Below are 17,032 nucleotides of genomic sequence, written 5' to 3'. Positions count from 1 at the left end.
GGACAGCTGTGTCCCACACCAGGACGCTGCTTGGCCAGCCCAGACCTCGCCTCCCCAAATCCTTTCTGCCCCCAGGGCGGGGAGGTGACACCGAGCGGGGAGGGGGTGGCTTTAGGACGCCAGCCCGTGTTCGGGGTGGTCTCAGGGATCCCTGTGCCCTCTCCCTGCAGAGCCTGCCAAGAGAAAGCGATGGAAAGGCCGGGGAAGGGCAGCCCTGCTGGGAAGATGACAGCCATGGCTCACAGCCTGTAAGTATCTGCTGCTGCTGCCTCCTCCCGCCCCTGCTCCGGGCGCTTCTCCCCCGGTCACTTTCCCCGGGGACTTTGCTCTTTGCTCCCATCCCACCCACGCCGCAGCAACGCCTCCGTTCCCCGTGGATGAGCTGGAAAACGGCAGAGAAAAGGCAAAGGCAGGGTGCTGGCGCTGGGGGCTTTGGGAATGTGTGCTCTGGGGTTTTTGGGGTGTCCCCCTGTCCTAAATCTGCTTTGTCCAGTGAGGGATGCATTGCCTTGGTCTGTGCCAGCCTTGCAGCCCCTTGCAAGGTGAACGATGCTGGATTTGGGGGGGCAGAGCCAGGAAAGCTGTAGAGGTTGCAGAGCATCCAAGGAGCATAAGGAAAATTTGGTTTGGGTTTGGATTGCTCAATCCTGTCCCCAGCGAGGCTGGGCAGGGTCCTGGCAGCACCTGGGAGGGGTGGAAATGCCTCTGGATTTAAACTGGAATGTCACAGATTTTACTGGGGCTGGAGCAACGTCCACTCATATCTTGGATATCCTGAGGGCTTCTTCATTCCTGGCTGGGGAGGAGGAGGAGGAGGGAGGATGCTGTGGGGTGGAAAGGGGGTTTGGTGTGACCCCCAGAGCAGGATCATGGAGCTGGACAGATGGAATTCCTTGGGGACAGGTTCAAGAGGCTTAAATTGAGGACACAGCCTCAAGCTGCGCCAAGGGTGATACAGGCTAGAATTAGGGAGGAAGTTTTTCACAGAAAGAGTGGTCAAATACTGGAATCATCTACCCAGGGAGGTGGTGGAGTCACCATCCCTCGATGTGTTTAAAAAAAGACTGGATGTGGCGCTTGGTGCCATGATCTAGTTGAGGTATTAGAACATGGGTTGGACTCGATGATCTTAAAGGTCTCTTCCAACCTAGAAATTCTGTGATTCTGTGAAATTGCAGAGATGGGAGCGGGAAGCAAAAGGCCTTTTAATCACAGCCCTGGTGGGGATCGCTGAGGGAGGGGGATGGCACTGGGCAGCTGTGCCACGCTGTGCCATTCCATGCCATGCCAAGCCGCGCCACAGCTGGGGAACAGTCAGCTGAGACTTCTCCTCCTCCCTGGCAGGAGAGGGGCTGTGACGGTCCTTTCCCCGGCCGTGCCCTCCTCGGTGCCTCGGTAACCTTTTCTCCCGGCAAGGAGCGAGGCCCGTGGAGCTCGGCAGCAGCCGGAGCGTTCCGCCCGCGGGTGACAATCGCGCTTTTGTTTTGCCTGGCTGCCAGAGGGGCAGGCGGGAATTTGGCTGCCCGGAAAGCTGCCGGGAACCCTTTCTGCCACAATTAAGCACCTGCTACAAGAGAGCAAATAAGCCAAATCATGCGGCTGGCAAACAAGCTTTACGTGTTCCTTCCCCGTGACCCACTCCAAGGAGCAGAAAGCTCCAGGCTCTGCGGCTCGGCTGCCGCAGCTCCCGGGGCAGCGATTCCATAGGAATTCCGGGAGCTGCCTCCAAACCCAAAAAGGGCTTTCCCCTCCCCACATTAGCGGCTCCATCTCCTTCTGCTATGGAGAGACAGATCCCCGTGCTGCGAGTTCGGTGAGGCTGGGGCCGGGCTGGGGGGGCCGAGCCGTGCTGTGCCATGCCGTGCCATGCTGTGCCGGGCCAGCGCTGCGGCGCCGCATCAGCGCCGGGGCCTGATCCGAGATCAGCGATCAGGGCAGGCAGGGGGCCGAGCCTAACGCGGGGTTGGGCAGGGAGAGAAAGGCTGAAAGGCTCGGGGATGGGGAGAAAGAGGCGGCTGAAAGGCTCGGGGTTGGGCAGGGAGAAAGAGGCTGAAAGGCCCGGCAGGGAGGGAAAGGCGGCTGAAAGGCTCGGGGATGGGCAGGGAGAAAGAGGCTGAAAGGCTCGGGGATGAGGAGGGAAAGGCGGCTGAAAACTCGGGGATGGGCAAGGAGAGAAAGGCGGAAAGGCCCGGGGATGGGCAGAGAGAGAAAGGCGGCGGAAAGGCCCGGGGATGGGGAGAAAGAGGCGGCGGAAAGGCTCGGGAATGGGGAGAGAGAGGCGGTGAAAGACCCGGGGAGAAAGGCGGCTGAAAGGCTCGGGAATGGGGAGAGAGAGGCCGTGAAAGGCTCGGGGATGGGCAGGGAGAAGCGGCTGAAATGCAGGGAGAGAAAGGCGGCTGAAAGGCCCGGGGAGAAAGGCGGCTGAAAGGCTCAGGGATGGGCAGGGAGAAAGAGGCGGCTGGAAGGCCCGGCGGGGATGGGCAAGGAGAAAGAGGCTGAAAGGCCCGGGGATGGGAAGGGAGAGGCGGCTGAAAGGCTCAGGGATGGGCAGAGAAAGAGGCGGCTGGAAGGCCCGGCGGGGATGGAAGCGATCCGATCACATGATGCGGATATGCGGGGTCAGAGCGCTGCCCGCGCCTTCCCGGCGGCCGCGCTGCAAAGATGACTCGGAGGTTTTTGGTGCCCCGAGGGTTCAGATTTCGGGGAGATGCCCCGGGGGCGAGGAGGGGACTGCAATAAGGAAAAAGGCAGGAGTGCAGCGTGTGGCCTGTGCTCGGAGGGCACACAGGGATGGAGCAGCTTTGCTCCCCCCCCCCTCCTGCGAGAAGCCCTGCGAGGGTTTGGGGGTGCTCGGGGGGGGCTGCGGGGCTTGTGAGGGGTCTCCTCCATCAGCAGCACCACACATGGCCCAGCTGGGAGCTGGCACCTCCCGAAATTTGGGGAGAGGGAAAGGTCTCAGAGGGATGCAGGAGAGGGTGCACCCCTACCCCAGATCAGGATTGGGGGGCACTGGGAGGGGGTCGGATGCCGAAGAAGGATGGAGGTGAGATTTAGGGGGGTGAGGGTGTCACCGCCCCCTATGGATGTCACAGAGGAGAGGAGCAGGGACAGGGTGGGGGTCTCAGGCAGAGGGAGGATAGGGATCCATGGAGTGTGGGATTGGGGGCCAGGGCGGGAGGGTTTTAGGGCCAGGATGGGGGTCCCAAGGCAGAACTGGGGGCACAACAGAGCCCCCTGAGAGGGAGGTTTACGGGTAGGATGGGGTCGCATGGAAAGCAGGATTGGGGGGCACAGAGGAGTCCCCTGCAAAAGAGAATTAGGGACACGATGGGACACGGGGGGGTCCGAAGGCAGAATTGACGGGACCCCCTGCAAGGGAGGGTGAGAAGACATCACGGGGTCTCAAGGCGGATTGGGGGGGACATGACAAAGCAGGGGCAGGACTTAGGGGGAGTGTGGGGATCCCAGGGCAGGATGGGGGCCACAGCGGAGCCTCCTGCCAGGGACAAGCCGAGGGTCTCCAAGCGGGGCAGGATGGGCCCGTACCCCCCCCGGGACCCCCCCAGGACCCCCCCCCTTGTCTGTGCGAGCCAATGCGCGGCCGCGGGGGGGGCTCGGGGCGGGGCCCGGCCGGGGCCGCTTGTTTTTTGTGAATGAAAGGCGGGGCGGCCGCGACTGCAGCGCGCAGGGCGGTGCGCGCAGGGCCGCGATCCGCGCACGGCTCCGCGCAGCGCAGCGGGCCGCGGATGCGGAGCTCGGGGCGGCCGAGGCGCCGCCATGGGCCCCCGCGGGCCCGGCCCTGAGCCGCGCAGCCGTGCCCAGCCGAGCCGCGCCAGCCGCGCCGTGGCCATGTCCGGAGGGGCGAGCCCGGCCCCGGCCCCTGGGAGCCGCCGCTTCGTCTGTGTTGGTGTGAGTACCGGGGAACCCCCCCCGCTTCTGCTCCGCGCCCCGCTCCGCTCCGCGCATCCCGCCCGGCCCGGCCCGGCCCGGCTCCGCACAGGGCACAGCGAGGGCCCGGCCCCTCCGCCGCGCCCCGCGCCCCGGTCCGGGTGGCTCGGGTGCCTCTCGCCGTGTCCCGCAGCCCTCCCGGTGCTTCCCGTCCGCCTCGCGATGCCCCGCACCCCCGATCCAGGTGCTCCGAGGACCCCCAAGCTCCCCGCGATGCTCCGCACCCCCATCCCGGTGCTCCGAGCACCCCCAAGCTCCCCGCGATGCCCCGCACCCCCGATCGGGCGCTCCGAGCTCTCCCGAGCCTCCTTGCGGGGCCCCACACCCCCGGCCTAGGTCCTCCCCAGTCTCCTTGCCGCGTCCCGCACCCCCGATGCGGGCGCTGCCAGCACCCCCAACCTCCTCGTGATGCCTGGCCTGGGTCCTCCCCGACCTCCTCTCCGTGCCCCGCACCCTCTCCCGGTGCTTCCTGACCCCTTTGCATTGCCCCACAGCCCCGGTTCGGGTGCTCGGAACACCTCTGAGACCCCTTGCGATGCCCGCACCCGCTCCGGATCCTCCCGAGCCCCCTTGGAATGCCCACACCCGTTCCAGATCCTCCCGACCCCTCTGCGATGCCCGCACCCGCTCTCGGTGTTCCCCGACCCCTTTGCGATGCCCACCCTCTCCGGATCCTCCCGAGCCCCCTTTCAATGCCTGCACCCTCTCCCGGTGTTCCCCGACCCCTCTGCGATGCCCGCACCCTCTCCGGACCCTCCCGACCCCCCTGCGATGCCCGCACCCTCTCCCGGTGCTCCCTGACCCCCCTGCGATGCCCCGCAGATGCTCCGAGCACCCCCTCGCCCCCTCTCAATTCCCCGCACCCCCAATCCGGCTGCTCCCCAAACTCCCGCACCCTCTCCCGGTGCCCCCCGTGCCCTTTGCGGTGCCCCCGGTGCCCGCCGCATCCCTCGGGCCCGGCCGTGCTGCAGCCCCGCTCGGGGCCCCGTTCCTCCCGCACCGCCTCCCGCCGCGGCCTCCACAGCCCCGGCTGCTTCCGCTGCTTCCTCCCGCACCCCGCGGCTGCCCCGGGCCCCCCGTTATTTTTGGGCATCGCCGCCGTTTCGGGGCGGTTTGGCCCCGGTTTGGGGGTTCTCCTCCCCTGACGGGGTGCGGGATGGAGGATTTGGAGCCTGGGGGTTGCTAAGCGACGGCTCCCGGGGTGATGGTGCAGTTGCCTTGGCAACCGCGGGCTGGGAGCCTGGAAGGAGCAATTTGGGGGTTCTCCTTGTGGGGGTGTGGGTGTGAATTGGGTGCCCGTGGTTTGGGTGGGGGGTTTGGGCTGGAGCAGCCCTGCTCCTATGGAAAGAGCTTTTCCTTCGGGGGGATCTCCAATCTCTTGGCATTTTGGGTTATTTTTACTCTGCGGTGGATTTTGGAGCTGTTCTCTGGAGAAAAGTGATGGTGGGGAAGGTGAGGAGGGGGCTTGGGAAGGCTCAGCCCCTCCTGGGGTGGTGTTGTGGGTGAGGGGCTGTGACCCCCTCACTGTGGGGCCAGCAGAGCTCCCCAATGAGGTTCTGCTTTATTGAGAATTCCCTTTTTATCCCTGCTGCTGTCCCCCTCTTCCCCTCCTGACGGCAGGCGCTGATCCCACAAGGATTTAGCCCTTCATTCCCATGAGGCACCAGACTTCCCGAGCTGGCTGGGCCGGGGGTGGGCTGAGCTCCCCACGAGGGTCAAACATCCCAAGTGCCAGCTGCGCTTGTCATCCCTGTGCCTCCCCCCTCCATCCCAGCCAGCCCGGCTGACTCGGGAGCGCGGCTGGGCCTAAAAATAACCTCGGCAAAGCTCCCTGAGCACTCACACCCCCCAGCCCGGAGATCTCGCTCCCACAGAGCCCAGCTGATCCCTGCGAGGAGCAGGGCACAGGGGGTGCCAGCAGAGAGGGATGGAAGTGCATTTTGAGGGGCTGATGGGGACGGAGCCCACCTGCCCTGCCGTGTTCCTGGTTTCAGTGCCCTTCGGGATGAACTCCCTGCATCCCAAAGGATGGAGGGGGCGTGCAATGCGGCCACAACCACTCGGAGAAGTTTTGCCCGGCGTGGCAGCGCTGGCGCCCGAGGTGCCCCGGGTTTGTGCCACCCGCCCTCGCCTCCAGCTGCCCCAGGTGTGCCCGGGGAGGCTGCGCAGCGAGGGAGGCGCTCGCTGCTCACATTGGGAAGTCCTTGCCGGGCTGCCGGTTCGGGGAGCTGCGGTCCCACGTGCGGGGCTCCGTTGCCATCGTTACCGGGTATTTTCGCTCACTGCGCTGGTGGATTATTATAGCAGCTCGGGAGGCCGCTGCCGGGAGGGGGCAACGAGGGGGAGAGATCCCTGGCCTTGGGAAGTTCAGAGAAATTGGGATGTGGGGTTTTTTGTCCTTCTTGATATCCCAAGGGGAAGGAGATCTGTGGCCTCAGGAAGTTCAGAGAAATTGGGATGTGGGGTTTTTTTTGTTCTCCTTGATATCCCAAAGGGAAGGAGATCTGTGGCTTTAGGGAGTTGAGAGATATTTGGATGTGGGGTTTTTTGTCCTTCTTGTTATTCCAAGAGGGAAGAGATCCCTGGCCTTGGGAAGTTCAGAGAAATTGGGATGTTGGGGTTTTTTGTCCTTCTTGTTATTCCAAGGGGGAAAAGATCTGTGGCCCTGGGAAGTTCAGAGAAATTGGGATGTGGGGTTTTTTTGTCCTCCTTGATATCCCAAAGGGAAGGAGATTTGTGGCCTTAGGAAGTTGAGAGATATTTGGATGTGGGGTTTTTTGTCCTCCTTGATATCCCAAGGGGGAAAAGATCTGTGCCCCTGGGAAGTTCAGAGAAATTGGGATGTGTTTTTTTTTTTGTTCCCCTTGATATCCCAAAGGGAAGGAGATCTGTGGCTTTAGGGAGTTGAGAGATATTTGGATGTGGGGTTTTTTGTCCTTCTTGTTATTCCAAGGGGGAAGAGATCCCTGGCCTTGGGAAGTTCAGAGAAATTGGGAAATGGGAGTTTTTGTCCTCCTTGATATCCGAAGGGGAAGGAGATCTGTGGCCTTAGGAAGTTGAGAGAAGTTGGGATGTGGGATTTTTTTGTCCTCCTTGATATCCCAAGGGGAAGGAGATCTGTGGCTTTAGGAAGTTGAGAGATATTTGGATGTGGGTTTTTTGTCCTTCTTGATATCCCAAGGGGGAAGAGATCTGTGGCCTTAGGAAGGAAGTTCAGAGAAATTGGGATCTGGGGGTTTTTTGTCCTCTTTGATATCCCAAGGGGAAGGAGATCTGTGGGAAATTTTGGGCTTCTCCTTGGGGGTGGTTCAGAGAAATTTGGATGTGGAGTTTTTTGTCCTCCTTGATATCCCAAGGGCGAACAGATCTGTGGCCCTGGGAAGTTCAGAGAAATTGGGATCTGGGGGTTTTTTGTCCTTTTTGCTATCCCTCAGTGCTATTCCCCCTGGAAACCACATAATTTGTCCTTTTTGCTGCCCCTCAATCCCTCAGTGCTTTTCCCCCTGGAAACCACATCAACCCTGGGGTTCATGCTGTGATGAGTTAATTCTGGCTGATTCAGGCTCTGGCTTTGGGCAGGGAATGGGTGGCACACCTGGGCACACCTGGGCGCTGCTCATCAGCTTTGCAGCACCCACAGCACCGACGTCTCTCTCAGGAGAGCTCCTGGGAGCTCTCCCAATCCCTGTGGCTTCTGAGCCTCTGGGAAACCTAAAAACCTACGGAGCTTCTTGCTGCCCTTAGCTGGGAGCAGATATCCCCTTGGGAATGGGGTGGGAAAAGGAGGCCAGGTCAGTGTCCCCTGCCAGACAGCAGAGCCAGGCTGTGCCCGTGTCTGCACTCAGTCAGGCGGCTCTGGAAGCTTCTCTTGCAAATGCTGGAGATGGAGAAAAGGAAGAGGAGGAAGGGAGAGGAAAAAAAAAAAGCCTCATCTCACATGAACAGGCATGAGCCGGGAGGGAGGAGGGCGCAATCCAACGCAGGCCATGTGTCTGACGTGGCACAGCAGCCACACTGCCACCAGAACATGAAATTTTAAAGGGGACTGGCGGGCACGGCGAGCTGGGAAGGGCTGGGCAGCTGCTGCAGAGCTTCCCCGAGCTGCCAGGGAGTGTCAGCATCCTCCTGCTTTGTGCTGCTCTGGAGACACCCCTGGCTGGTCCTGGCCGTGTTTGCCGAGCCCTCGTTCCCCCCGCAGGTCCCAATTAATGGATTCTGACATGGATTATGAGAGGCCAAACGTAGAAACCATCAAGTGCGTCGTGGTCGGGGACAACGCGGTGGGCAAGACCCGGCTCATCTGTGCCCGTGCCTGCAACGCCACCTTGACCCAGTACCAGCTCCTCGCCACCCACGTGCCCACGGTGTGGGCCATCGACCAGTACCGCGTCTGCCAGGAGGTGAGGGCTGCCCAGGAGCCTGGGGGGGCTCACAGACACCCCATGGGCACCCCGAGGAGGTGGGGTTGTGGCTGACTCCCTGCCATGGGGACTGTTTGTCTGCCCGCCCTGCTGTTGTCCTTGTGAGGCTGAGGGATTGAGGAGCTGGATGGTTTCTGTTCCCCCAGGTGCTGGAGCGCTCCCGGGATGTGGTAGATGATGTCAGCGTGTCCTTGCGCCTCTGGGACACCTTTGGTGACCACCACAAGGACAGGCGCTTTGCCTACGGCAGGTGGGGACAGGCACTACTCCAGGGAGGTAGGGAGGGAGTCCCCAAACCAGGCCCTGACCCCTGCCTTGTCCCCTCACAGGTCCGACGTTGTGGTTTTGTGCTTCTCCATTGCCAACCCCAACTCCCTGCACCATGTGAAGACCATGTGGTACCCGGAGATCAAACACTTCTGTCCCCGCGCCCCCGTCATCCTGGTGGGCTGCCAGCTCGACCTGCGCTACGCCGACCTGGAGGCCGTCAACCGGGCACGGCGACCCCTGGCCAGGTGGGACCCCGTGCCCCGGAGACCTCCCTGCCTGCCCTCCTTATCCCAGGAGCTCTCTTCTGTTAGGGGGTAGGATAGTTGGGATGGATGGACATGAGAGATCTCTGAAGCCAGGGCTTGGAACTTGTGGTTTATTGCAGAGGACTTGTGGTTTATTGCAGCCAGGTGCAGCTCAGAGCAGGCCCGAGAGAAGAGAGGGGTAGAGAGGATGAGAGGGTAAGAGAGTAAGGGAGTAAAAAGGGTAAGAGAGTGAGGTTCCCATTACAATAACGTAAATCTTAGTCTGTGTTGAATATTCTGATTCTCACTGACCAATCCAGTACAAGATACAAATCCTACAGCATTTCCATACAGCCTATAAGAATCATTACATTGCCATCCTGTGTTACATTTTAAACCCTAAAAACTCCTCTTTGGGCCCTTCTGCCAAGCTGGCAGGGTCTGCTCTGAGCCTTGGAGCTGTCTGCAAGCAGAGGGTGTTGTTCCATCAAAAGGGGATCACCTTCAGCCAGCCACACCATTGTTTTCCAGTTGTTCAGTGACTGAGGGATCTCAAAGCTTGCTTTCATTTCAATCTCACTTATGGTTTCTATATTCTCAAAATCTTTTGCCAGACAATCATATTTCTAAGGCTTTCCTGTTCCATCTTCCCCAGCACTCCTCATTAATTATCTCCCGTCTATTTCAGGCCAATTAAACCTAACGAGATCCTTCCCCCGGAGAAGGGCAGGGAGGTGGCCAAGGAGCTGGGGATCCCTTATTACGAGACGAGCGTGGTGGCCCAGTTCGGCGTCAAGGACGTCTTTGACAATGCCATCCGTGCCGCCCTCATCTCCCGCCGCCACCTGCAGTTCTGGAAGTCCCACCTGCGCAACGTGCAGCGGCCCCTGCTCCAAGCCCCCTTCCTGCCCCCCAAGCCCCCTCCTCCCATCATCATCGTCCCGGACCCCCCTTCCAACAACGAGGAGCGTCCGGCCCACCTCCTGGAGGACCCCCTGTGCGCGGACGTCATCCTGGTGCTGCAAGAGAAGATCAAAATCTACGCACACAAGATCTACCTCTCCACCTCCTCCTCCAAGTTCTACGACCTGTTCCTCATGGACCTGAGCGAGGAGGACCAGCAGAGCGGCGCGGGGCACGGCTTCGGGGCGGCCGTCACGGCGGCGGCCGAGCGGGCGCTGCACCAGGAGGAGAGGCACCACGGGCGGGATTTCCTCCTCAGGGCCGCCAGCTTCGACATCTGCGAGAGCGCCGAGGAGGCCGGACCCGGCCAGCGCAAACCGTGCCTTAGAGCCTCCACCAGTGACGGCATCCTGCGGGGCGACCGCTACGAGAACGGCGAGCGCGGGCTGCGGCGCGGCCGGAACCTCTCCTCGTGGAGCAGGGCCTTCGCCAGCATCCAGGAGGAGATGGCCGAGGACCCGCTGACCTACAAGTCCAAGCTGATGGTGGTGGTGAAGATGGACGCGTCCATCCAGCCGGGGCCTTTCCGGGCCGTGCTGAAGTACCTGTACACGGGCGAGCTGGACGAGAACGAGCGGGACCTGATGCACATCGCCCACATCGCCGAGCTGCTCGAGGTGTTCGACCTGCGCATGATGGTGGCCAACATCCTCAACAACGAGGCGTTCATGAACCAGGAGATCACCAAAGCCTTCCACGTCCGGAGGACCAACCGGGTGAAGGAATGCCTGGCCAAGGGGACTTTCTCGGGTACGGCCCCGGGAGCAGCAGCCTGGTCCTTTTTGGGGGCTCACAGGGCGGGTGGGGGCTCGGAGCTCCTGGGTTTGCTCTGTATGTAAGGGGGTGGCTTTGCCTCCCCCAGGGTTTTTGGTCTGGAGCTCCTGGCTTTGCTCCGTGTGTGAGGAGGTGGCTGTGCCTCCCCCAGGGTTTTTGGTCACACTTTGGGGATTTTTATCGCCTTTTTTCCCCCTGAGGAAGCGAGTGTGGAGCCCTTCCCCAGGGTTTCCTGCTCCGCTGTTGGTCCAGCAGCTCTGTTTATTTATGGAAGAGCTGCAAAAGCCGCTTCCTCCTCTCGCAGCCCGGATTCCACAGGGTCATCCTGATTTATGAGGAGCAAGTGCCCTTAGCAGGATTTCCCCAGCTTTGCAGTGAGCTCCACGAGCCACCAGCACGAGGTGACATCCCAAGGGGACATCAATGTCCCAACCTCCCTCTGGCCGGATTTGTTTCATGGAGATGGATCCTAATATGGTCAGGCTGTCCCTGTAGGGACAGATGTTTGGTGGCCCCCTAGGAAAAGCTGTGGAGAGCAAGATAAAAATGAGCAATATTTTAGGGAATGCTGGATAAAAATGAGCAATATTTTAGGGAAAAATTTTTGGGGAATGCTGGATAAAAATGAACGATTTTTTAGGGAATGCTGGATAAAAATGAGAGATATTTTAGGGAAAAATTTCTGGGGAATGCTGGATAAAAATGAGCGATATTTTAGGGAAAAATTTACTAGGGAATGCTGGATAAAAATGAGCAATATTTTAGGGAAAAATTTCTGGGGAATGCTGGATAAAAATGAGTGATATTTTAGGGAAAAATTTTTGGGGAATGGTGGATAAAAATGAGCAATATTTTAGGGAAAAATTTCTAGGGAATGTTGGATAAAAATGAGCAATATTTTAGGGAACGCTGGATAAAAATGAGCGATATTTTAGGGAAAAAGTTTTAGGGAATACTGGATAAAAACGAACTATATTTTAGGGAAAAATTTTTAGGGAATGCTGCATAAAAATGAGCAATATTTTAGGGAATGCTGGATAAAAATGAGCGATATTTTAGGGAAAAAGTTTTAGGGAATCCTGGATAAAAATGAGTGATATTTTAGGGAATGCTGGATAAAAATGAGTGATATTTCAGGGAAAAATTTTTAGGGAATGGTGGATAAAAATGACCAATATTTTAGGAAAAAGTTTTAGGGAATGGTGGATAAAAATGAGCGATATTTTAGGGAATGCTGGATAAAAATGAGCAATATTTTAGGGAAAAAGTTTTAGGAAATGCTGGATAAAAATGAGCAATGTTTTAGGGAAAAAGTTTTAGGGAATCCTGGATAAAAATGAGTGATATTTTAGGGAATGCTGGATAAAAATGAGAGATATTTTAGGGAATGCTGGATAAAAATGAGCGATATTTTTGTGAAAAAGTTTTAGGGAATGGTGGATAAAAATGAGCGATATTTTAGGGAAAATTTTTAGGGAATGCTGGATAAAAATGAGCGATATTTTAGGGAATGCTGGATAAAAATGAGCGATATTTCAGGGAATGCTGGATAAAAATGAGCGATATTTCAGGGACCTGGCAGGCTCTGTCCCCTTCCCTCCGCTTCCCTCGGGTGAGGCGTTTTGTGGCTGAGCCCCAGGTGCCAGCAGCGCCCCTGTGCTTGTCCCCAGATGTCACCTTCGTGCTGGATGACGGTGCTATCAGTGCCCACAAGCCCCTGCTCATCTCCAGCTGCGACTGGATGGCCGCCATGTTCGGCGGCCCCTTCGTGGAGAGCTCCACCAACGAGGTGAGGAGAGCGCCCCGGGAGGGTGGCACGGCTGGGGAGGTGACAGCGTGTGCCAGGAGGTGACAGTGTGTGTGTCTGGCAGGTGGCACTCCCTCACACCAGCAAGAGCTGCATGCGGGCCGTGCTGGAGTACCTGTACACGGGGCAGTTCAGCTCCAGCCCCGACCTGGACGACATGAAGCTCATCATCCTCGCCAACCGCCTCTGCCTGCCGCACCTGGTGGCTCTCACAGGTGGGTCTGGGTGGCTGCAGCGTGGCAGGGTGGCTGTCACCTGTCCCAGCCACCCCCTGAGCCCGGGTGTCCCCCCCTGTGCAGAGCAGTACACGGTCACCGGGCTGATGGAGGCGGCGCAGATGATGGTGGACATCGATGGGGACGTGCTCGTGTTCCTGGAGCTGGCTCAGGTAGGGCAGGGGCCTGGGCTGCAGGGCTGGGGGTGCTCCAGGTGACACACAGAGGGGTCTGGCAGGGCAGGAGGTGACACAGAGTGGTCTGGAAAGGCAGGGGGTGACACAGAGAGGGGTCTGGCAGGGTAAGAGGTGACACAGAGGGATCTGGCAGGGCTGGGGGTGCTCAAGGTGACACACAGAGGGGTGTGGCAAGGCAGGAGGTGACACGCAGTGGAGTCTGGCAGAGCAGGAGGTGACACAGAGGGGTCTGGCAGGGCTGGAGATGACACACAGAGGGGTCTGGCAGGGTAAGAGGTGCTCCAGGTGGCACACAGAGGGGTCTGGCAGTGCTGGGGATGCTCCAGGTGACACACACAGAGGGGTGTGGAAGGGCTTGGGGTGACACACAGAGGGTTCTGGCAGGGAAAGAGGTGACACACAGAGGGGTCTGGAAGGGCTGCAGGTGCCCAAGGTGACACACAGAGGGGTCTGGCAGGGCTAGGGGTGTTCCAGGTGACACTCAGAGGGGTCTGGCAGAGCAGGAGGTGACACACAGAGGTGTCTGGCAGGGCAAATGGTGCTCCAGGTGACACACAGAGAGGTCTGGAAGGGCAGGAGGCGACACACAGAGGGGTCTGGCAGCTCTAGGAGGTGCTCCAGGTGACACACAGAGGGGACTAGCAGGGCTGGGGGTGACACACAGAGGGGTCTGGCAGGGCTGGGTGTGCTCCAGGTGACACACAGAGGGGTCTGTCAGGGCAGAAGGTGACACAGAGGGGTCTGGCAGGCCTGGATGTGCTCCAGGTGACACACAGAGGGGTCTGAGAGGGCAGGAGGTGACACAGGGGGGTCTGGCAGTGCAGGGGGTGCTCCAGGTGACACAGAAGAGGGTCTGGAAGGGCAGAAGGTGACACAGAGGGGTCTGGCAGGTCTGGAAGGGCAGGAGGTGACATAGAGAGGGATCTGGCAGGGCAAGTGGTGCTCCAGGTGACACACAGAGAGGTCTGGAAGGGCAGGAGGTGACACAGAGGGGTCTGGCAGGGCTGGGGGTGCTCCAGGGGACACACAGAGGGGTCTGGCAGCCCCAGGAGCTGGCCAACCATGTCTGTCCATGGAGCAATGAGGTGGAGCTCTGGTGCTGGCCCTTCTGGTGGCCCTGAGCTGGTGTCCCATCCCTCCCCAGTTCCACTGCGCCTACCAGCTGGCCGACTGGTGCCTGCACCACATCTGCACCAACTACAACAACGTCTGCCGCAAGTTCCCCCGCGACATGAAGGCCATGTCGGGAGGTGAGTGGCGGCCGGGGGAGGTGACACGGGGGGGAGGTGACACAGGGGGAGGTGCCAGCAGCGCCCTCACGCCCCCGTGTGCCCGCAGAGAACCAGGAGTACTTCGAGAAGCACCGCTGGCCGCCGGTGTGGTACCTGAAGGAGGAGGATCACTACCAGCGGGCGAAGAAGGAGCGGGAGAAGGAAGACTACCTCCACCTCAAACGGCAGCCCAAGAGGCGCTGGCTCTTCTGGAACGCCTCCTCCTCCCCTTCTTCCTCTCCTTCATCGTCGGCAGCCACAGCCTCCTCTTCCTCCTCCTCCTCCTCCTCCTCGGCTGTGGTTTGAGAGCCCCGGAGGAGACGGGGAGCAGCAGGAGGAGGAGGAGGAGGAGGAGGAAGGGTGGATGCCCTGCCCCAGCCTGAGGAGCAGCACGGGCCCCGCACGGAGGGGCGGCCGCTGGGCAGGAGGAAGGGCGGGATCCCTGCCCGGCTCTCCCCGCGGCAGGAGCGGCACGGCCCGAGCAGCAGCAGCAGCAGGAACTGGCGTCTACAGCAGCACCAGGGCTGTGCTGTGGTTTCATCTCATGGGGAATTTCTGTTGGAAATTGGTTTTGTTTTCTGGAGCATCGTCAGCATGAGGAGGAAGAGGATGAATATAAGAGAAGAAACACATCCAGCTTCCACTTTGATTTGGAACCAGAAGCTCTGGGATGTGGTTGGGGTGTCTGATGGCATCTCACCACCTGGAGCCACCGTGGGGGTCCTGCCACCCCCCTGGACTCGCAGCAGGGTCAGGCACAAGGCAGGGGACCCCGGTCCCCAAATGCCTCCAGGCACTGCAGGATTTCCCCTACACGTGGGGTCTGTCCTAATTCAGGGCATGGAGAGGACCAGAGTCCTCTCCTCCCTGTTCTTAACTCTCCAGTTTTGTTTAGACAGAAACTTAAAGCAAAAAAAAAAACCCCAAACCCACACCCACTCCCTCAATCTGCCACACCAGAAACCAACCCCCAGCCCTGGGCTGGGGATTTTAGCCTGGAAGGCTCCATTGTAATAAATGGTATTTTAAAAGCCCGGCGTGGTCCCTGTGTGTGTGGGAGGAGCAGCTGGACAGGCACACCCCCCTGTGCCAGGCCGGGGTGATGCCATCCCCGTCTTGCAGCGCTCCTGGGACGGGCAGGGACAGCCAGGCCTGGTGCAGCACCAGGTGGATTTCCATCGGACTGGCTCTGCCTGTCCCTCCTGCAGGGCTGCCAGGGCTGCCAACCTCCTCGCCCTCCCCAGCTGTGATGGGGAAAGCTCCTCGGAGCCCATCCCTGCCGAGGCTGCTGCTGGAGGAGCACTGGGGGCGCTCCTGGTGGCTCCCATCCCACCCCACTGTGCTCCCCTGGCCCCTGGAGCCTCCCCTGTGCATGGCGGCCCTCAGCCTCGCTGCAGGAGCGAGGGGGCTCCTCGCCCTCGCTGCTGTGTCCCTCGGCAGCCCCGGGCAGCAGGTACGAGCACGACTTTCCGTCCTTTGCACACAACCTGGGCACTCCCCGCTGCTTCCGAGTCCTGTTTGCCTTGCCCGAGCCCTGGCACTGAACCTGCATGTGCCCAGGTCTGCATGCTCAGGGGGCACAGGGCAGTGCCCACGGGGCACGAACCCTGCGGGCAGCTCGACAGCAGCTCCTGCTTCCCACCCCAGCCCCACGCTCCTGAACATGGAATTTTAGTGCAGGGGCTGGGGAGCAGCTGCAGGGGCGTTTGGGGGGCTGAGCAGAGCCCTTTTGTCACTAAGCACTGCATGGATTTGCAACACAGCTACTGCAACACACAGAGCCCTGGCTGGTGGAGCTGGAGCCCCCCGAGCTGGCATGGGGACAGTGGCACCCCCTGCTCTGGCATGGGGACGGTGGCACCATCTGAGGTGGCATGGGGACAGTGGCACCCCCTGCTATGGCACGGGGACACTGGCACCCCCTGCTCTGTCACAGGGACAGTGGCACCCCCTGCTCTGGGACAGGGACAGTGGCACCCCCTGCTCTGGCATGGGGACGGTGGCACCATCTGAGGTGGCATGGGGACACTGGCACCCTCTGCTCTGGCATGGGGACAGTGGCACCCCCTGCTATGGCATGGAGACAGTGGCACCCCCGACTCTGGCATGGGGACGGTGGCACCCCCTGCTATGGCACAGGGACAGTGGCACCCTCTGAGGTGGCATGGGGACACTGGCACCCTCTGCTCTGGCATGGGGACACTGGCACCCCCTGCTCTGGCATGGGAACAGTGGCACCCCCTTTCTGGCACGAGGACACTGGCACCCCCTGCTCTGGCACAAGGCTCTGGTCTGGGTAAATAAAGGCCAGGATGGCTGCTGAGGGCTTTCCCTGGCACAAAGGACCCTTGGGGACAGTCCCTGGTGGGGTGGCTGAGCATTAATTCCCTGGGCTGAGTGCCCAGTGCCACGTGGAGCAGCTGGTGTCCACTGGGACCCTGGAGCTTGGTGGCCATTGGGACCCCTCACCAGAGTTCTGGGGGGAAAACAAATCAAACCAGACGAGAAAATCAGGATTTTTTTTTTTTTTTAAATTAAACCCTTCATAAACAAATGTAGAAAACTGGAGAAGCGAGCTGGCTGGGCCAGAGCTCTGTAAAAAACACACAACCATGCATAACAAAAACAATATTTTTATAAAACTTTTAAGTTAATATATGTAATGTTTACAGTTGCTAAATAAATAAGTACAAAAGTTCTGCTTGTCTTGTTGGAGGGTGGGGGAATGGGAGCAGCAGGGAGGGTGCTCAGCACCCTCCCATCACATTGGGGATGGACTGGGCTGCACTGGGGTGGCAGCTCAAGTAATCCAGTGGTTTTCCCAGCTGTTTTCCCAGCTGGGTTGTCCCTGAGCTCTGTGTGAGGTGCAGTGCTTGAGGATTTGCCCCCAGGCTGGGATGGGCAGGAGGTACCAGGGCACG

General features: G+C 59.8%; 1 protein-coding gene across 3 annotated transcripts; it reads left to right on the top strand.

Moving 5' to 3' along the window:
* The first annotated feature begins 1,469 nt into the window (after positions 1–1,469).
* Positions 1,470–15,261, top strand: RHOBTB2 (Rho related BTB domain containing 2). Of its 3 annotated transcripts, XM_054294664.1 has the most exons (10): positions 1,476–1,813; positions 8,147–8,348; positions 8,516–8,619; positions 8,699–8,884; positions 9,573–10,597; positions 12,292–12,410; positions 12,493–12,643; positions 12,728–12,816; positions 13,985–14,090; positions 14,179–15,261. In XM_054294664.1, the coding sequence occupies exons 1-10, from the start codon at positions 1,782–1,784 to the stop codon at positions 14,415–14,417; spliced, it is 2,253 nt and encodes a 750-aa protein (XP_054150639.1). In that variant the 5' UTR covers positions 1,476–1,781; the 3' UTR covers positions 14,418–15,261. The 3 variants fall into 3 exon arrangements, with proteins under 3 accessions (XP_054150636.1, XP_054150639.1, XP_054150638.1); XM_054294661.1 differs by having other exon boundaries at positions 1,470–1,813; positions 12,493–12,816; XM_054294663.1 differs by lacking the exon at positions 1,476–1,813 and adding an exon at positions 3,807–3,909 and having other exon boundaries at positions 12,493–12,816.
* The last annotated feature ends 1,771 nt before the right edge of the window (positions 15,262–17,032 follow it).

This window comes from Melozone crissalis, unplaced genomic scaffold (genome assembly GCF_028551555.1).
Source record: "Melozone crissalis strain CALT ecotype California unplaced genomic scaffold, PUWL_Pcris_2 ptg000295l_1, whole genome shotgun sequence".
In the NCBI taxonomy this organism is placed as follows: Eukaryota; Metazoa; Chordata; class Aves; order Passeriformes; family Passerellidae; genus Melozone; species Melozone crissalis.
This window is presented reverse-complemented; position numbering and strand designations above follow the sequence as displayed.